Here is a 19,334-nt window from a genome sequence, read left to right as displayed (position 1 = left end):
AAGCTCAAACCTGCAAACTTCATATCCCCTTTCACTTGTTACAATGTTCACTTTCTTGGTGATCTTGCTTTGTGATCATAATTTATTTGCATGGTTTTCATTAATTTAGTTTATCTTTGTTGCCCTACTTAGTTTTTTTTTTTAGCATAATACATTTATTTGTTTAGCAAATGCTTTTTTCCAAAGTGACTTCCAATGAGTTCTATATAGTGTTATCAGCCCACACACTTTATTCACTAAGGTGACTTACACTGCTAGATTCATTACTTACAATGGTTCATTCACCCATACATCAGCAGAACACACTCTCTCTTTCATTCACACACTTTGTTAGGTAAACAGCATGTCTTTGGACTATGTAAGGAAACCAGAGCATGTACAGGAAACCCACGCAGACAAGGGGAGAACATGCAAACTCCACACAGACTGAGTGGGGATCAAACCCGTGTCCTCTTATACCACCAAAGCACTGTGAGACAGCAACGCAACTTGCTGTGCCACCTTGGCACCCATACATAAATAATTACTATCATATGCATATTATGTATTTTTTATTTGTTAACTGTACAGTATATAATAGCTATGAAAAAGCTTAATGAGAGGAGGTAGACAACCATTCTGTATTATGGAGAAATTAATGAAGGGAAACTGTCATGTAATGTTGTGTTATAACAACTAAGGTTAATGACTGAAGTAATTTTGTCCATTTCAAAATAATTTAATGATATTTTAGCATAAACGGGAGATAGTATTAGGCCCCAGCAATGTACAATTGTCACTCAAGCTAATAGTGACTATCTTTTTGACTTATTTGACCTTGCGGAAGGTTTATATATATATGTGCAAAAACTTTAGATGATCCTATGCATTCTGCGCTGGTTCATTGTTGCCTCTCAGTCATCCACCACTTTCATCTCATACTTCTAGCTTTGAGTCAATTGTTCTATTCTCCTTGAGTCAAACCTCCCCAATGTGTCACTCTGTTCCAGACTCATCCAAAAACCCCACTGTTGCTTCCCACCCGAAAAAAACTGTTCTGGTTGCTGACATTTACATTAATACATTCAACAGGCATTTTTCTCCGAAGTGACACACAACTCAGAGTAAACACAAGTGCATTTCACCAACAGAGACAGAGACAAATACATGATTCTCAAAGTACAATTATTAGTTCAATACCACTGTCGCACATCAGGAGTCGCTGCATGGAGAAATGACAACAACCCCCGGGGCCACATTTGATTTACGAATTTAGAGTAATAAACAAAAAGTCTCCATCCCAGCAATGTTCGTAAGCTGGGGACCAACTCCATACACATGTGCAACAAAAGAGGGATGCTGGCAGCATAGTAGTTAAAAACTGAACAATGAATATTCAGGTTTGAAACACAAGTTCCTATTACTGTAGAAAAAAAAATGCAAGAGTGTGCAATTATAAGTTATATACAAAAAATTACAACGCTAAAACTCACCCATTCAGAGGGTCCACTGTTATGGCCCTGGGGTGGGACATATCTCCTTCTAGAAGAGTTTTCCTAGTCTGGGATGCTTTCTCCAATCTGGCGACACTGATACTTTTTCTATATCCATCATTTGTCCAATATAAGTTGTTCCCTATCCAGTCCACTGAAATTCCTTCGACATTATCAAGGTCTGTAAAGTGGAAAGACAGTGGGTGAATGAAATTCAAGAAGTTGCCTTTATCATCACTGAAACACTGCCGCACCAGGGTAATCTATCACTGTCGCCTCTTCCTCCATCTCATACAATTTAGAATTGAAAGCATTTTTTTTTTTCATGGGAGATTCATCATTTGTATAGATGAGAAAAAAAGAACATGCAAATAATGCAGTTTACACAAATACATCTGAGCATTAACGGTTGACCCAATTCAGGAAATTTACTTCACTCCTTTTGCAGCAAGGTGTAATGAAATGCAATGGGATACATGATTAATGGCAGTACAGAGCAGAACACACATATATCTGACAAGATTAAGGAGCCTCATTCACAACCTATCTTGGACAAACTGAGACAAATTCAATAGATACCTACAGCTAAGAACCATATTTAGACTCTTAGAATCACCACAATGTACAGTTGATGAGATTGTCTATTTCTGGTTCAGCAAAATTTAAGGGGGAATAGGATACCAAATGGAAAAAAAAAACACAAAACATTAAGCATAGCTCACCGTCTTTGAGGATTGTTTCCCGACCACTCCCATCGATTTTCTGTCGGCCGATTAAAAAGCTAGTGGTGTCAGCAAAATAGATGTAGCCTGTTTCAGCATGGAAGTCCAGGGCCCGTGGGTTCACAAGATCCTCAATTGGCACCATGTGCTCATCACTGGATTTTACACTCATGTCCAGACCTCGGATGATGCCCGGCCGCCCTTTCCCGTAGAACAGGAACAGCTCGTTCTTGGGTCCTGCAGCAGCAAGATTACCACAATAAACAAACAGCTAGCAACTAATCTTCTTTACCCTGCACGCTGTCAGTGCCTAATGAATCAATCTAATTAGCCTTTATTTTTTTTTTTTTTATTTATTTATTTTAAATTCGGCACCAAAAATTAAACACTTTGGAAATCAAAATTTATCTAAAGCAAAAGGACTAAGCTAATTGCATTACCTCAATTAAAACAAGAATTAGTTCTGCTGATTAGGTCTTATCAAATCAATCACCCCTTTGTTTGAAACAAGTCTCTCCTGAGGGTGGGTCAGACATTGTAGGCGGCACAAAATGGGCATTTGTTATGCTGTGGACATTTAATTTTACAATTCATTAGGAACGGGCGGAGATGTTGTTTGTATTGACTGGAACATTTATTGCCGTGGATGGTAATGGCTGCCAGACATCCCGGGACTCCCAGTGTATGCCCCGAGAGAGACAAAGACACACAGCAGTGAGCTCCACTTTGGAGAGCGAGGCTGTTTCTCTGCAAAACCATACAATGTTGTCATTGGAGCTCCAGGATGCAGCTGCAATCACCAAGTGTCCTGATTTCACACAGACATTAAACTCGTGGAGTGCGTTTCAAAGGGTGGGGGATTTTCTCATGAACATCTGGACTGAGAAACTAATAAGATGTAGAGATATGCTTCCACTGAGCTGTTACAGCCAGATTAGCCTAGGCAGAACCCCTCCCGTGTTATTAATGTGACCCTTGGCTTATATTGTCAGTTACATCATCTTTATTGATCAAATGAACCAATGAGTCTGAAAACTACATTAACTCAAAAGTGCATTAAGCTCATAATGAGTTGCATTTATTGAGGGTCAATAAAACAACATTTTGAACTGACAGAGTGTCAGGGAGTTTTCATGTTTAACTCTTTATCCATAGGACATGTCGATCTTGGATGCAAGTTGTTTAGTCTTCTAGCTTGTCAATGAATCATAACAATCTTGTTTTTTGCATTTGACATTTCTAGGGAAACAAAATGTTAGCCTAATATACAGTATATCATAAATCTCCACAATGGATAGTACTGAACAGATTCTGAAATCATTCTTCTGAATTTCAGTTATATATTTTCCACAGCATATGACCATATAGCAGCACTAACTGAATTCCAGAGCGAGACTGTAATACTCCACTAACTTTTGCAGGAGGTACCGTCGCTCCCCAAGGCATAGCCGGCACGGCAGCGACAGGTCCGGGACTTGTAGCTGCCACTCAGCAGACAGATGTGGGCACAGCCTCCTGCTTTCCCGTATGGATCGGCCTCGCAAGCATGGCTTCTGACTGCAAAGAGGGAGAGGACAACCATGTACAGCACCCTGTTAGCCCCATTAGATACAATGCATGACAGCTGATTTAGCCATGCCACTTTAGCAGGTAGCCATATTTGTGGCATGCACAGTAGCAGTGTGGACACACCCGGGTAAATTGAAATTCTCCACACAAGCACACACAAATGCAGTACATTACCTGTCGGCTGAGCCAGTTTGTGGTAAACATGAATTACATTAGAACTCTCCATACTTCTTAAAATCCACGGTTCAGTGGTATTAAACCGGTTAATCTGTACAATGTCCACTTGATTTCCTTTGGTGGGTTTTGAGCACGTGGCAAACAAGTAATCCTCAAAGACTGTTAATCCGTGAAGGTATGACACCTGAAAATGACAACACTAGAATGACCAACCAGGCGTCATGTGTACATAATACATTTGGCACCTTCCCACTTAATCCTGGGTGAACATGTTTGCACACCACTCTTTGTTAATCATTCCATAAAGCTGCTATGGAAAATGCAAGGTTTGAAATAGAGACAAGACATGCGAAGAGAGCAGAGACATACAAATGAGAACAATGGCAAATATGAAGAGCTTAACCACCCACAACAGCAGTATATGAAACCTATAGACAATTAGCCCACTGGCACCATATAAATACAGTCACCTGTTTTTGGAATATGTCTCTATGGTCCAGTTTTGGTATATTTTTATGATGGACACTGGTTGTCAGTGGACTGCTTTAACCCTGGACTAGTGAGCGATGTAGCCTACACAAATTTAAGCACACCCACAGAAGGGAAGGATATTTCTTAATTCAGACAGTCGGTTTTATTTGATTGCTATCCAATCCATATATTTGTTGCGTTATGGTTAATCACAGTATGAAAGAACCTTAATACACACTGTGAACCCTTTAAGACTGGGGCATCTAACATGAAACGAATGATTTAAACATCGGCACTACAGTATTTTCATATCGCATTTCTCAATTTAATGTATTTGCCAAGGCTTTTCAGAAACACTCCGGGGGTGTGAATTAATAGGACCTCTTTGATTAAGGCAGAAACACCTGCAAATAGAATGACATTTAATTTAGTATGGCATGTTATTCTTCCATAATCTTATACAAAAAGTACTTCTTGAAGCTCATAATAATCATGTCCCAGATATTTTCTTTAATCTTTTTTATTTTATAAGTATACTTGAGAAATATTGTAACGATGTATCACATTAATCATCAAAATTCTAATGATGTATCAAAGTAACAGTCTGATAATGTATCTTTATCTTCCACTCATTCACTGAGTCTTTCAGTCATACTCAGGAAACAAATGAGACAGAAACTTATGACGTAAAAGTTAAAGTGTGGGTTTTTTTTTTTTTTTTTTGTTAAATTATACTGCTGCAAATGGCCATTTAAGATAATTTTAATGCCCCACACAGCTGGCAGTTACAGAAGAAGGTAGCATAAAATAACACCAGTGTTTTTGCTCCTCAAAGGCCAATATCCTCCAATGTTTAGAATATATCAAAATTAGGGTCTGAACTGCATCAGAAAAACCAGTTATGTGAAAACTATCCAAATAATTACTCCAATAAAGCAATTAAGAGTTGAAAAGCAGCACATAAAAGTCCCTTGGGGGGCAGAGGTGTTCAGTCGTGGTTTACATCTATAACCCTAGAGATCATTCACAGGCATTAAGACTGAAGGCTAAACCATTAAGGCAATTATATAATTTGTTTTCCTTTCAGAATACCAAGACTTCAGAGCATCTCAGTTAACTTACTGTGTCACCATGATTACAAAAATCCATTGAGAGAAAAGAGCAGTTTAACCCAGATGCTACTCACAGAGTTCCCCTGAATAACTGTATGCCTGTTCCTCCCATAGTAATCCACGACTTCCACATAATCCAGATAGGCATCGGCCCAGTAGACCAGCTTCTTCACCAAGTCTAGGGCTATGGCAGTAGGTTGTTCTACTTTGTAGTCCACAATCCTCGTCCTGTTGGTGCCGTCGAGGTTGCACCTCTCCACCTTTCCCTGTGCACCGTAGTCCGTAAAGAATAGCTTCCTGTGAGACCAAAGATCATAGAAGTGAATTTAATGAGGAAAAACTGTAAAAGGTTTCTATTAGTAGCCTTGGCAGTTGTGGTCATTACACTAACATTTATCTGAAAGCCTTGGGGAATGTATCTGAGACTTTCAGAAGTGATTGAACTAACTGTATCTTATCCCTGAGAATGAAAAAAAAATACAGGTTTAAATTGGAAAGAGTTTGTAAAATAACTGCAGTAGAAAGTACATTAATGAGGGCATTTCATTATTATAAAAATCATATAATTTATGATCAGATTTTTTTCTTGTTTCATTTATCTGTTAAACAGATCAATTTATGGTCTTCTGAGTCCTTTCATATGCTTTTAAATACAGTCTTTAAAGAGCTTACTGTATATGTTCTGCTTGAGATGAACAACTAATAAAGCTTCTTGATCCAATTCATATCGTAAGAGACATCTACCATATATATTTAAGGAAAATTTAAAAAAAATAATAATAATCTGAGTATAAACTAAGTTGTGCTGACTCATTTTGCTGGCCTTACAGTGCATTCTGTTTAATCAAGTGTTTGCTCCTAATTTAATGGGGACAGCTAAAGGTTAAAAATAATCCAGCATGTTCATATTTGCCATTTTTAATGAAAAAAGGCCACAACAGCAATTAAATTGTTCAGGGTGTTTGCTTTTTCAAGTACCCAGTCTGAAAACTTCACTTAATGGGTGCTGTGACAATCACAAAAATTGTTAATTGGCACAAAATAAATGATATGCTTAGTTCCTTTTACACAAATGTATACAGCATCAAAAAAAGCTTTTAAAACCCCCAAACATATTTTACATCACAGCAAAGACCAATGTGTTACAAGGTTAAGATTTGAAATTTAGCTTTACTTTCTGTAGATGTTTCTTTTTTCCAGTATTTGCAATATAATCACCAGACTATTTGTAAAATACATTAACTTAGTGAATGAACAGCCAACTTTTTCAAATGTGTAAAACAGCAAACTCTGAGCAGAATTCTTGAGATGCATTCAGAAGAAAGGTTATACAGAGCACCTCAGAGCAGTATGATTTTTGTTAATGTTTTGTAGAGGAAAGAAACTTTGAGTTATAAAGTTAATAAAGTAAGAAATTTGCTTTACTTAATGGAACTGATTTTTAAAACTCTTTTTTATGCTTTTTCAAAATGGTTTTCATGCTGTTTTCCTCTTCCTTTAACTAAACAGGTTAAAAAAAAAACACTTTGAAATAATGTCAAGAAAAAACAATGAGGTAGAAAAAAAATAAATGAAACAAAGAATGAAAACAACATGTTACCATCAGCTGAAACAGTGAATCTGACAACAATAGATTTTCCAAAACAGTGTGTCTTTACAGATCTAGACCATAATAAATCACATCAGACTTCAGAGCAAACTGTTAAAATGACATATTTAACTCTGCATCCGAGTGATCTTGTGTGAGGAAAACTAACGCTCGACCACATATCTGACCATGTTGTAGGTTAAGGATGCTGTGCACTTTGGTAATAATAACAGCCGACAACAAGGTGAGCAGGGCACAAGGTTCTTAATCCACACACAGGGCAGCTGCAAAGCAATACCACAAGTTTCAAAGCTGGACCATATTTTCCTTGACATTTTTTTTTTTTTTTGTCAGCTGGAATGAACATATGTTTGTGATAGTAGGTATGACACCACACTTTTTCCAAATGACTCTTGTCTAAAAAACCACTGGAATGATATATATGTGCTGGACTGCCAAACTGTATATCACTTGTCCATTTGCATGTCACATGACTCTTCCCGGACAGAGGAAATCATCATATAGATTTTGAATCTCAGGTGACACCATACCACTTTTTAACAATTACTGTAAAGTCTTCTGCTGCTTGACTGGGACTGAACCTTCTAATATTCTTTAACAATGGGGTATTTGTGCAATTGTGCTAAAGTGTTCTATGGGCCAAGAGAGAAGCGCATCTCCCCGACATTCTATACTACATTCTAATGAAGATACGTGGCAAATCCTACTATCTATTGCAACAATTTATCTTTTTATTTAGCATCTTTACTGAAGAGTGGTGTAATTATTTAACTTAAAAGTAATACATGAATGAAGGGGGTGCGGTGGCGCAGTGGGTTGGACCACGGTCCTGCTCTCCGGTGGGTCTGGGGTTTGAGTCCCGCTTGGGGTGCCTTGCGACGGACTGGCGTCCCGTCCTGGGTGTGTCCCCTCCCCCTCCGGCCTTACGCCCTGTGTTGCCGGGTAGGCTCCGGTTCCCCGTGACCCCGTATGGGACAAGCGGTTCTGAAAATGTGTGTGTGTAATACATGAATGAAACTTTTTGAAATTTTAAAAATATCAAACAAAGAGTAACGGCTAAGCAGTTGATGAGGGAAGGAGCAGAACATCTGTCTCATGGTTTGTCAGAATGAGCTTGACAATCACTAACACCTGGAGCATTCTATTTCCACTCCACTGCCTTATGCCGCCTCCTCAGCTTCTTCACCCTCACGGCCCCTGACACCAGTCAGACTCAAGTAATGGAGATGCTGAGAACATGGGTGGTTCCAGGCAAGCTGAAAGCAATTCTTTATTTCTAGCTGAAGGTGATTTTCTTCCAACACTTTGCCTTTGTAGTACCGGATTAGTCTGATCTTGCACTAACAAGTGGCATGAACCAAATACATGTCCAAGCTTGTGTAAAAATGTTCCAAAGTTTCTTTGGAACAGGTCTGGCATTGTAGATGCAGTTTTTGCTACATCTTGGATGCAAATGTATAGAAACTCCTTCTCTTGAATATGAGCTATCGTTAATAGAGGAGTTATCTAGATGACTGTCTTCAACCTACCACTGAATGCACAAAGCAACGTCATCCAACAGAAAAAATTCCATTTTACGCTCTTCAAAAAGGTGTTTATAATAATCCTCTTTTTTTAAAAAAAAAAAAAAAAGAAGCTTTACCATTATTTATTGCATATTGGGGGCGTGTGGTGGCGCAGTGGGTTGGACCACGGTCCTGCTCTCCGGTGGGTCTGGGGTTCGAGTCCCGCTTGGGGTGCCTTGCGACAGACTGGCGTCCTGGCCTGGGTGTGTCCCCTCCCCCTCCGGCCTTATGCCCTGAGTTGCCGGGTTAGGCTCCGGTTCCCCGCGACCCCATATGGGACAAGCGGTTCAGAAAGTGTGTGTGTGTGTGTGTGTGTGTGTGTGTGTGTGTGTGTGTGTGTGTATTGCATATTGTTTAAAGGAAGTCATGGGCAAATATAATGAATGTCAGATTCACTATAAAACAGTAAGAACAAAAAAAATCAGTTTTCCTTTCAAACAACAATAAAATCTAAAGGTTTCAATTTCTTCAAAAAAAAAAAAGAAAAGAAAAGAATACAAATTTATCTGTAATTGAAACAGTTAACATGTTGATTTTAGCAACTTTTCTTAAAAAGTTGTGTTCTAGAAAAGAAAGCATTGCAAGTCAAGACAGCTCCTCTTTGTCAATTACCATTACATCATCAAAATTATTATGTACAGTACTCTAAAGACATAAGAAACCAGTCTGGCAGATATAAGCAAAGCTAAGCTTTGACATGGAAATTGAATTACAGGACATGAAGATTCAAGCAAACAGAACTTTAAATTACAGCATCAGTCATCCTTATGTACCTTCTTTTTTTGTTCTCTAAGTTTCTTAGAACAGACTAAAACTCTGTCTGTGTTATGTAAACTGCAATGAAATACATGGGGCAGAACTAAATTAAAAACATGAAATATCATTATGAAAATATTCATGGTGTGACTGCCCAACCATGAACTTGGGTACTGTCAAAACAATGTTATCATGACATTGTCTGGCAGGGATTCTTCCATACAAGAGGTGTCCATCTGAACTGCAAAAAGCATAATTCAAGAAAGAATTTAAAAATGAAAATATTTGCACAAACATTCATTTTATGAAACTATGTCTGTTACATACGACATTTAAATATCAGCCAGCCACCCAATTGTTCCATCTCCAGATAATATGCAGTAATGGTAAGGTCCAAAGAGTATTAATAGTTTAGGTTATGTACTGGTCACACGTGGCTTGGCTCTGCTTCTGCCAACCCCCTTGATTCTCATTAAACACCTGCTTTGAACCTGTACTGATGCTTTTGTCTCGCTTTGAGTAATATTATATATAAAGGGCCTGAAACTACTTGTTTCAGCTCACTAGAGATATTTATCTAGTGAAGTGCTTTCAGCAGCTAATAAGTATTATTGGAATAATTACACAAATTTTCCCTCCTTTGTGAATTATTTTAGCTGTTTTTATTTTTTTTAATAATTTTTTTAATTTTAAATCATGTTCCACAAAAAAAAAAAAAAAAAAAAACTTGGCTGAGAATAACCCATGCACAAAAACTGAAGTTTGTTTTTAATTTAGGTTGGCACACTGGCATGACACTGCTCTTGGGCTGTGAGTTCAGACTTACATTTATTCATTTAGTTGACACTTTTCTCTAAAGCTACTTACAAAAATTTACCCATTTATGCTGCTGGACAGTTTTACTGGAGCAATTTAGGGTAAGCATCTTGCTCAAGGGTAATACATTTGGAGATGAGATTTAAACCCGTAAGCTTTGAGTCCAAAAGCAGGTGCTCTAACTATTACGTTACCAGCTGCCCCATACATGGATTTGATTCTGTCCAAGTCTTTGCAACTTTTTCATGTCCTTTCCATGTGAGTGTCCTTTGAGTTCTGTGGTTTCCTCTTGCAGTCCAAAACCATATGAACTGGTGACTCTTAATTACCTTAAGTGTGTGTGTCTGCTTGCTTGCTTGCTTGCTTGCTTGCTTGTTTGCTTGTTTGCTTGCTTGCTTGTTTGTTTGCTTGTGTTTGTGTTTGTGTGTGTGTGTGTGTGTGTGTCTATTCCCGTGAGACAGCCTCTGAACCACCACAACCCTGCACTGGACATATGGTTATTGATAATAGACAGACTGATTGTAGATGAATATATATTATTTTCTGTTGATCTGTGACATACTCATGAAGGAATACAATATTTTTGACCTGACAATTGATTTCAGTCTTGGATTGATTCAAACATAGTGTCAAATGCCCAAATTTGAAACTGATTAAAGAAATCTGCAAAAGATTAGCATTTTCCATGTTGAATGCTTAGCTGAAAAGACAAATCTGTGTTTTTTGAAAAAGGGTTGTAAAATACAAGAAAAAGGAATTTAACTGATTAAAAGTTTTCAGGAGTGCAGTATGCACTTGTGAATTGGAGAATATTAATCGGTATAGCTGTTGCCTTGGAAGGGAAGTGCTTGCATTGCACAATTTGCTTCTTTACCCAAGGTTCTATTTTAAAGGTTGGAGAAACATCATCACCCGTAATACAGCACAGTTGCTGTTGTAGCCATCACCTACTCTATTTTGTATATCTTATCGTGAAACAAGCAAAACTTGTTGTAGTTGAGTGGCAAATTATTTTTCCTCATTGTTTCAGTCTCAGTCCACCATTTGTCATTCTTGAAAGACTATGAGAATAAATGTAGCTAATCTGCTGGTCTCCTAGTGAAAGCAGCACACAATCAAGTAAAAAAAACAAGGTAGCTTTGTGGTGGAAAACCCACAATCGCTCAGATTACCACAGTTAAAGATAAAGGAAGCAGCGGGTCAAAGAAAGTTCTGGTGACACAGTAATTACGCCGAGAGACTTACCCCATCAGTGGATCCAGAACAATTCCTTTCGGGTTGTGAAGATCGAGATCGATGACCGTGACACATGTGTCCTTGCCTTGGCTGCACACAAATATCCGATCACTGACACGATCCACGAAATAAAAGTTGCCGGTGAGCCAGTCAATGGCCATCTGTTCCACGTCTGCAAAATGTCAAGCAGAAATAAAGACTAAATCTTTTTCATAAAAACGAATATGAGAATTACTTACGAAATGCCAAAAGTGCGTGTCTTTAAATTTCTGAGAAAGGTGATTATGAAAACCCCTAAGCCTTGGCTGAAAATTGTGTGGTTAATTAATTGTATTATAAACAACAAAGAACATGTGAAAATGATTGAGAGAAGATTATCCTACAAAGAAGCTGAATAGCCATCTTTGTGCAAAAAGAACAGTGTAAAAGACTTGTCTGATCTTTTCTAATGCGCCATGGCTTTCTGGTGACGTAACACTGTGGTGTCATTTAATTTTCTTTTGGAAATATAATGTTTTGAGAATGGGAAAGGCAGAGCGTGGGCACCATCCACTTTGAAGGGAATAGTTTCAGCTGCCAGCAGAAACATGTTGTTTCCCACACTGGTATCTTGCGAATGCGATATGCTTGCTCTTGCTGTGCATGAAACACCAATGATATTGAAAGACTGGGTTTGTACAGTGATTATGTGCTCTCCGAATTTCTAGAGGGTTGTTAGATATACAGCACTCAGTGGATATCCTGAGGGGTTTATAACGTTTTGTTTGACTGTAAATAACACAACTGACAACCTCCTGTTGATTTACCAAAAACTGATTCACATTCCAAAATGCAGTAACGTGTCAAAAAACCCATTCAAACTGCATATGCAAAAGTTTAAACACTCATACATACTGTAGTGATACAGTTTGACAAATGAAACCAGGCAGAGATCAGAAAGAACTGCAGGTTTATGTCAAATAATTCATGATTTTGTGGCAAACACCAACCATGGAGACAGAGAAACAGACAACTGCTAAAAATCAATCTGTGCCAGGCCTGGCCATACCAGCTTCCCAATCACATTGACAGCCGAGCCTGAAAACTCCTCATGAGGAAGAAACAAGTGCCAGGGATGGCCAATTTAAGAGTCTGTGAGACTCTTTAAAGAGTTACTTGAAGAGAAGAAAAAAGCTGGGAAAGTCTTAGGACTGTGGCTGAATGTGCTGATCTGTAGCCTTTCAATTTGTCATGTTAAAGTCTGAGAATGGTCGCTTTTTTTTTCTCTCTCAGATGTAGATCCCTTTGGTGAAAAGCATCTGCTAAATGAATAAATGTAAATGTTTTGTATTGATGAACTTATTTGTGCTTGCATTTTGTTTTTTACCCGTATTTGTTTTATTAGTTTTTATACATACTGATGGATGGGCACTAGCGTTGTAATTAATTTATTTCAGATTATTAGAAGAAGAAATATGTCTTCCAATACTTGCACCATAGTCCTTCATCTAATCCATTGCTGAACACATAGTGGCCCTTTGGGACACATAGTCTAAGAATCAGCACACATAACACACCAATTCAATAACCATATTTATCTCAATCATAGAAGGCACGACAAAGGAGACCAGTCTATACCAACATCAGAAAAACACGTGACATGACTCTGATGAATTTTCTTGAGAGAATTTTCACTTGTTCTCTATCAGTCCATTGTCCTGCTATTGAAAGGTGTCTTTACTTGCAGTGTTTAATCGTTCATCCTATTGCAAAGATAGACATGGCTCTGTGGCGAGTCAAGCCTGTTTGGAACTGCTGTCCCCTGCCATTGCCCAGTCATACAAGAGACAGACTTATGAATTAGACAGCTGTTGGCACAAATAGCAAAGTTATACAAAACTCATTCAAAAATACTAATGGGGTAAATTGATGAAAACATGTTTTTCTCAAATGCTTATTTTAATTCCACACCTCAGTTTTGCAATATTTTTAAAAGCCCTGGTTATTTTTATATCTGTAATCTGTCAATCTATTAATTGTATTCACTCAATTTCCATTGAATAAAAAGAAGGCTTCAGTTGGGTAACACTGGAAAATATTAAACCAAATCCACATCTGCCCTGTGAAATATTCAACTGTCCTTAAAAAAAATTATCACTTCAAAGCTCAGTGGGTCAGGAGTGTTCATTGCATATTCATTGAAACATCCAGCTACAAATGTAAACAGAAGAGAACAGTACGGACTACTGGGAGCGTTATCACCTTTTCAAGTCGACGGGTCAGTCAACCCAAAGAAACCTTGATCTGTATTTACCTCATCAGTCCCATTTTCATAAACTCACAGAAATTTAAAAAGGTGAAATGAAAGGCATTCTTAAATATAAAATTATTTTGGAGCAGAAAAAATCACATTCCAAGTCCCAAAGGCACCCAAGGTTTGGGTCGGCCGGGCACTCGGCCCCGACCACCGCCCAAATCACAATGGAGGAAGACTTTCGGTCGGCCTCGGAGAGATTCTGGCAAACCGTCCGGCGACTTAGAAGGGGGAAGCAGTGTTCCGCCAACACTGTTTACAGTGGAAGTGGTGCGCTGCTGACCTCAACTGAGGATGTCCTTGGGCGGTGGAAGGAGTACTTTGAGGATCTCCTCAATCTCTCCGACACGCCTTCCGTAGAGGAAGCTGAGGCTGGGGACTCGGAGGGGGACTCGTCCATTACCCTGGCTGAAGTTGCTGAAGTAGTCAAAAAACTCCTCGGTGACAAGGTTCCGGGGGTGGATGAGATCCGCCCCGAGTTTCTCAAGTCTCTGGATGTTGTGGGGCTGTCTTGGCTGACACGCCTCTGCAGCATCGCGTGGAGCTCGGGAACGGTGCCTCTGGACTGGCAGACCGGGGTGGTGGTCCATCTTTTTAAGAAGGGGGACCAGAGATTGTGTTCCAACTATAGGGGATCACACTCCTTAGCTCCCCTGGGAAAGTCTATGCCGGGGTACTGGAGAGGAGAATCCGACCGATAGTCGAACCTCGGATCCAGGAGGAGCAATGCGGTTTTCGCCCTGGCCGTGGAACACTGGACCAGCTCTATACCCTCACTAGGGTGTTGGAGGGTTCGTGGGAGTTTGCCCAACCAGTCCATATGTGTTTTGTGGACCTGGAGAAGGCATTCGACCGTGTCCCTCGTGGCATCCTGTGGGAGGTACTTTGGGATTATGGGGTTCAGGGCTCACTGCTATGGGCTGTTCGTTCCCTGTATGACCGGAGCAGGAACTTGGCTCGCATTGCCGGCAGTAAGTCAGACCTGTTCCTGGTGCATGTTGGACTCCATCAGGGCTGCCCTTTGTCACCGATTCTGTTCATTATCTTCATGGACAGAATTTCTAGGTGCAGCCAGGGAACGGAGGGTGTCTGTTTTGGTGGCCGCAGGATCTCGTCTCTGATTTTTGCGGACGATGTGGTCCTGTTGGCTTCATCGAATCAAGACTTACAGCGTGCACTGGAGAGGTTTGCAGCCGAGTGCGAAGCGGCGGGGATGAGAATCAGCACCTCCAAATCCGAGGCCATGGTTCTCAGTCGGAAAAAGGTGGATTGCCCCCTCTGGGTTAGGGGGGAGCCGCTCCCTCAAGTGGAGGAGTTTAAGTATCTCGGGGTCTCGTTCATGAGTGAGGGAAAAATGGAGCGGCAGGTTGACAGATGGATCGATGCGGCATCCGCAGTAATGCGGTCACTGTACCGGTCTGTTGTGGTGAAGAAGGAGCTGAGTCATAAGGTGAAGCTCTCAATTTACTGGTCGATCTACATTCCTACCCTCACCTATGGTCATGAACTTTGGATCATGACTGAAAGAATGAGATCGTGGATACAAGCGGCAGAAATGAGTTTCCTCCGCAGAGTGGCTGGGTGCACCCTTAGGGATAGGGTGAGGAGCTCAGTCACCCGGGAGGAGCTCGGAGTAGAGCCGCTGCTCCTCCGCATCGAGAGAAGCCAACTGAGGTGGCTCGGGCACCTGTTCCGGATGCCTCCTGGACGCCTCCCTGGTGAGGTGTTCCGAGCATGTCCCACTAGGAGGATGCCTCGGAGCAGTCCCAGGACACGTTGGAGAGACTACGTCTCCCAGCTGGCCTGGGAACGCCTTGGGGTTCCCCCAGAGGAGCTAGAGGAGGTTTGCGGGGAGAGGGAAGTCTGGGGGCTCTGCTTGGACTACTGCCCCTGCGACCCGGTCCCGGATAAGCGGAGGAAGATGGATGGATGGATGGATGAAAAAAATCACCTTGGCAATTATATATTAATTTGGTATTTTTTGGTATTTTCTTTAAGTGGCTCATATATAATATTTGACTGATTTATATAAGCAAGTAAATGCAGCCACTGCAATTCAGAGTAGCAACCTTGCTCAAAAAGACTACAGCAGGTGTGGGTAGCTGGCTCAAACCAGCAGCAAACGTTTATGTCCTTAACTATTACACTGTCTGTTGTCCCAATAGAAACAATATGACTGTAGAAATAGAAACCAGACACATTTAAACAGATTTGATTACATGCACGCACACGCACACACACACACTTTCGGAACCGCTTGTCCCGCACAGGGTCGCGGGGAACCGGAGCCTACCCGGTAACACAGGGCGTAAGGCCGGAGGGGGAGGGGCCACACCCAGGACGGGACGCCAGTCCACCGCAAGGCACCCCAAGCGGGACTCGAATCCCAGACCCACTGGAGAGTAGGACCCGCTCCAACCCACTGTGCCACCGCACCCCCTGATTACATGCATTACTGAAGTATTCCAGTTTTTTCAGGGAGACAATCTATTGGTTAATACATGAAAGTATTTTATAATCAGCATATTGTCTTTGTTTTGTAGATGTGAAGGCTTAAACATCAGTGGTTTTCTGAAGATTATAATTTAATAATTCATACTGTTTAATTATATTTAGGAGGATTACACATTTCTGTTCTTTGAAACATTACAAAAACATACCTAAGTGGTAAACAATGAAAAATCCTTGTGTAGCATCTTTCCTGCTATTATCTTTAGTTAACTTATAAAAGGCATAAACAGCAATATGGAGACATGAATCCACTTTGTGTAATTGCAGCAGTGAGACGGTGTTACATAGAAGCTCAGGTATACGTCTCTATGCTCCTTGGTGCCTCCCACATCTCTGGACTGCCATCAAGACACGCTTTCAAAAAGGCACTTTCTGAAGGCTTGGTGTAAGGAGATAAATGACTGTTCTTACTTTTATACATCTGCTTTAGCTTGGATGAAAGCAGACACTAAATAAAATCATTGCTGAGCATTTTACCAAAGAGAGCTGTTTCATATATAACTTAGACATTTGACACAAACCCCTTTTGCACGTTGTCTATACATTTATAATTTGGTATATATTGTAATGCTGAGGCAGGGGGTGCGGTGGTGTAGTGGGTTGGACCAGGTCCTGCTCTCCAGTGAGTCTGGGGTTCAAGTCCTGCTTGGGGTGCCTTGTGATGGACTGGTGTCCCGTCCTGGGTGTGCCCCCTCCGGCCTTATGCCCTGTGTTGCTGGGTAGGCTCTGGTTCCCCGCGACCCCGTAGGGAACAAGCGGTTCAGAAAATGTGTGTGTGTGTGTGTAAAATGCGGAGAGGCACTGAGGTGGACTGATGTAGACTAATGTAAAAAGTTGGTGTTACTGTCCATTCTTACATTCATAGTCCTATGTTCTGTTCTGATTGGTTGTCATGTTACTGATGCTCTGTTTGTCACTGGGGAATTCTTAGGGGTTCAACGGGTGACCCCCTAACCATTGCGTGGGGTAGGAGGGCTTAGAGTGACCTGGGGGAACTCTCTGGTGTTCAGATTGCTCTCTTGTACTGTTTGTTGTGCCTTTGTCAGCATGTACAGGTTAAATAAAGAGCACTTTTCTTCAACCCTGTCTTCAGTAGTTCCATGGAGAGGGCACTACAATATGTCACACTTGTCTTGATATTATACTGTTTTCAAATATGACAAATTTCTGATTTATTTGTCTTAATATTAATCAATTTAAATGATTGCTCATCTCTATGCCATAACACACTTTTCTTCTATGGTAAGTCAGACACCACACGTTACTGCTGATTTGCTAAAATTAAGTTTAGTAAGTGCTCACAAATTATAATGCTACTCAGGTTTCATTTGAATAGGACCTGAATGTTCAAACCAGATTAAAAAACTTTTTTCTTCAACTTTTTTCAGAAAGGCTGACTTTCTAATTCCAGAGGCAGGTGTATGCAATACCAGGAATAATGAATTAGTTCTTTAATTTTTTTTCTACTCATAAACCAGGCATTGTCATACTAATCAATGTTTGCTTTGCTTAAAGGAATGTATGGTTGTCATTATGTACACAATTAAAATCACAGTTTTTCTTTCAGAAGAATTTTAAATATGCAAATTAGCCTATAAACCAAACAAAACATTCATAAACTCATTTTGTCACTTTTATGATTTTCCCACTAATTACTAAGATGCATTATAAATTACAGGGCATTTATTTTATTTATATTGCAGTAAAATGTAAATGTTTGGTGTACAACATAAAGCTCTGCTGAAATCTATGGAACAACTATTTCATCAAGTCAAGCAGTGAAATTTAAAGAAAATCCACATAAAACTTCGCACATGTCCTACTTCAGGCAAATCACATTCACTAATATACCTGTTAATATGCTGTTATGGGTCTTCAACGTTTGAAATTAACAATTGCTGAGCTCTTAGAATATGAAAAATCTAAATATTTAGTTTAGCTACGCTTTATGATCTTTGATGAATGGATATTAACCCTTATTACACTATGCAATAAACACTTGTAATTTACTATGTTTCATTTGACTATACCATTGTTTATGAATCAGGTATGAAGTTGTGCAATAGTGCATTAAAGAAAGACATTCTGCATACATAAAAATACTTCCCTCAGTTAAAAAGTGCATATCTATTTATTTTTTCTAACTTGACACACTGCTCAAAGCACTTTTTAAATTGTATGTAACAAGAACATACATTCTTCCTCTGAATTACAGCAGCTGGTTTGCATTGCATAAATGGAAGCTTACTTTGCAAATTTCTGCCGAATCTCATCTCCCGTTCTTCTGAGAAAATGTTTGACCTTGTCATCTTGGCACAGTGAAGTTGGCTAGCAGAGCTGGTGGAGGCAACCCAGCAGACCGACCCGTCGTTGTAGTGGAAATCCAGTGTCTGGAGCCCATCTGTGCTCAGAGACTCCATGCTCGGCACAAAAGAGCCATTCAGGTGTGTGACAGCGATATGTCCTGTGTTTCCAATGAGAAGGACAGGGGATGTCTCTCCAGGCTCTGTGTGAGAAATAAATAGGAAAAAGAAGGAAAGCAAGAAAACATAACTGTAAGTGGCGGCTTTAATGGGCGGTAGATATACAATATCAGTCCGGAGGGATAATCTGAGTCTGGAAGTTAGGTGATTGCTTTACGATTGATTTGCTTTGACAGAGTACAGTGCCATTTAATCTGCAGACCTGCTTTCCTTAAACTGAATATACAATGACTTTGAGTTATATCTTGCAATTCAAAACGTGGCCCACTGCCCTTTTACAGCAAACAGCAATGACTGTCGCTAACTGTTTTTTTTAAAGAAGTATTTCCTATCCGTTGAGTGAGTGGCAGTGCTCACAAGCCCTCTAGCTGAGTGCAAGAGCTCTGTTGAACCAAGAGCTCCAGCGTCCAAGTTCCTGAGTCTGCCAACACGCCAATTAGTGTGTGCAGTCCTCGAAGCTGTAGTGTTAGAGGAAAACTTCTAAACTAGAGGAAACTAGAGGAGTTTGAGCATAATTAAGAAACCGTTGGCTTTTCAGCCTC

At 40.1% G+C, this 19,334-nt stretch overlaps 1 protein-coding gene across 5 annotated transcripts in view; it reads right to left on the bottom strand.

Annotated features, from left to right (window-relative positions):
- The window catches only part of LOC108924287 (low-density lipoprotein receptor-related protein 1B-like), a 368,874-nt gene that overhangs the window by 198,713 nt on the left and 150,827 nt on the right, over nucleotides 1-19,334 (bottom strand). For all 5 annotated transcript variants that reach the window (XM_018735562.2, XM_029247286.1, XM_029247287.1 and 2 more), the window contains 7 exons: nucleotides 18,558-18,815; nucleotides 11,515-11,677; nucleotides 5,598-5,820; nucleotides 3,938-4,124; nucleotides 3,608-3,751; nucleotides 2,195-2,431; nucleotides 1,473-1,653 (listed from right to left, as the gene is read on the bottom strand). In XM_018735562.2, coding sequence (XP_018591078.2) covers nucleotides 1,473-1,653; nucleotides 2,195-2,431; nucleotides 3,608-3,751; nucleotides 3,938-4,124; nucleotides 5,598-5,820; nucleotides 11,515-11,677; nucleotides 18,558-18,815 — 1,393 coding nt within the window. The remainder of the gene's footprint in view (nucleotides 1-1,472; nucleotides 1,654-2,194; nucleotides 2,432-3,607; nucleotides 3,752-3,937; nucleotides 4,125-5,597; nucleotides 5,821-11,514; nucleotides 11,678-18,557; nucleotides 18,816-19,334) is intronic.

Source organism: Scleropages formosus, chromosome 21 (assembly GCF_900964775.1).
Source record: "Scleropages formosus chromosome 21, fSclFor1.1, whole genome shotgun sequence".
NCBI lineage: Eukaryota > Metazoa > Chordata > Actinopteri > Osteoglossiformes > Osteoglossidae > Scleropages > Scleropages formosus.
This window is presented reverse-complemented; position numbering and strand designations above follow the sequence as displayed.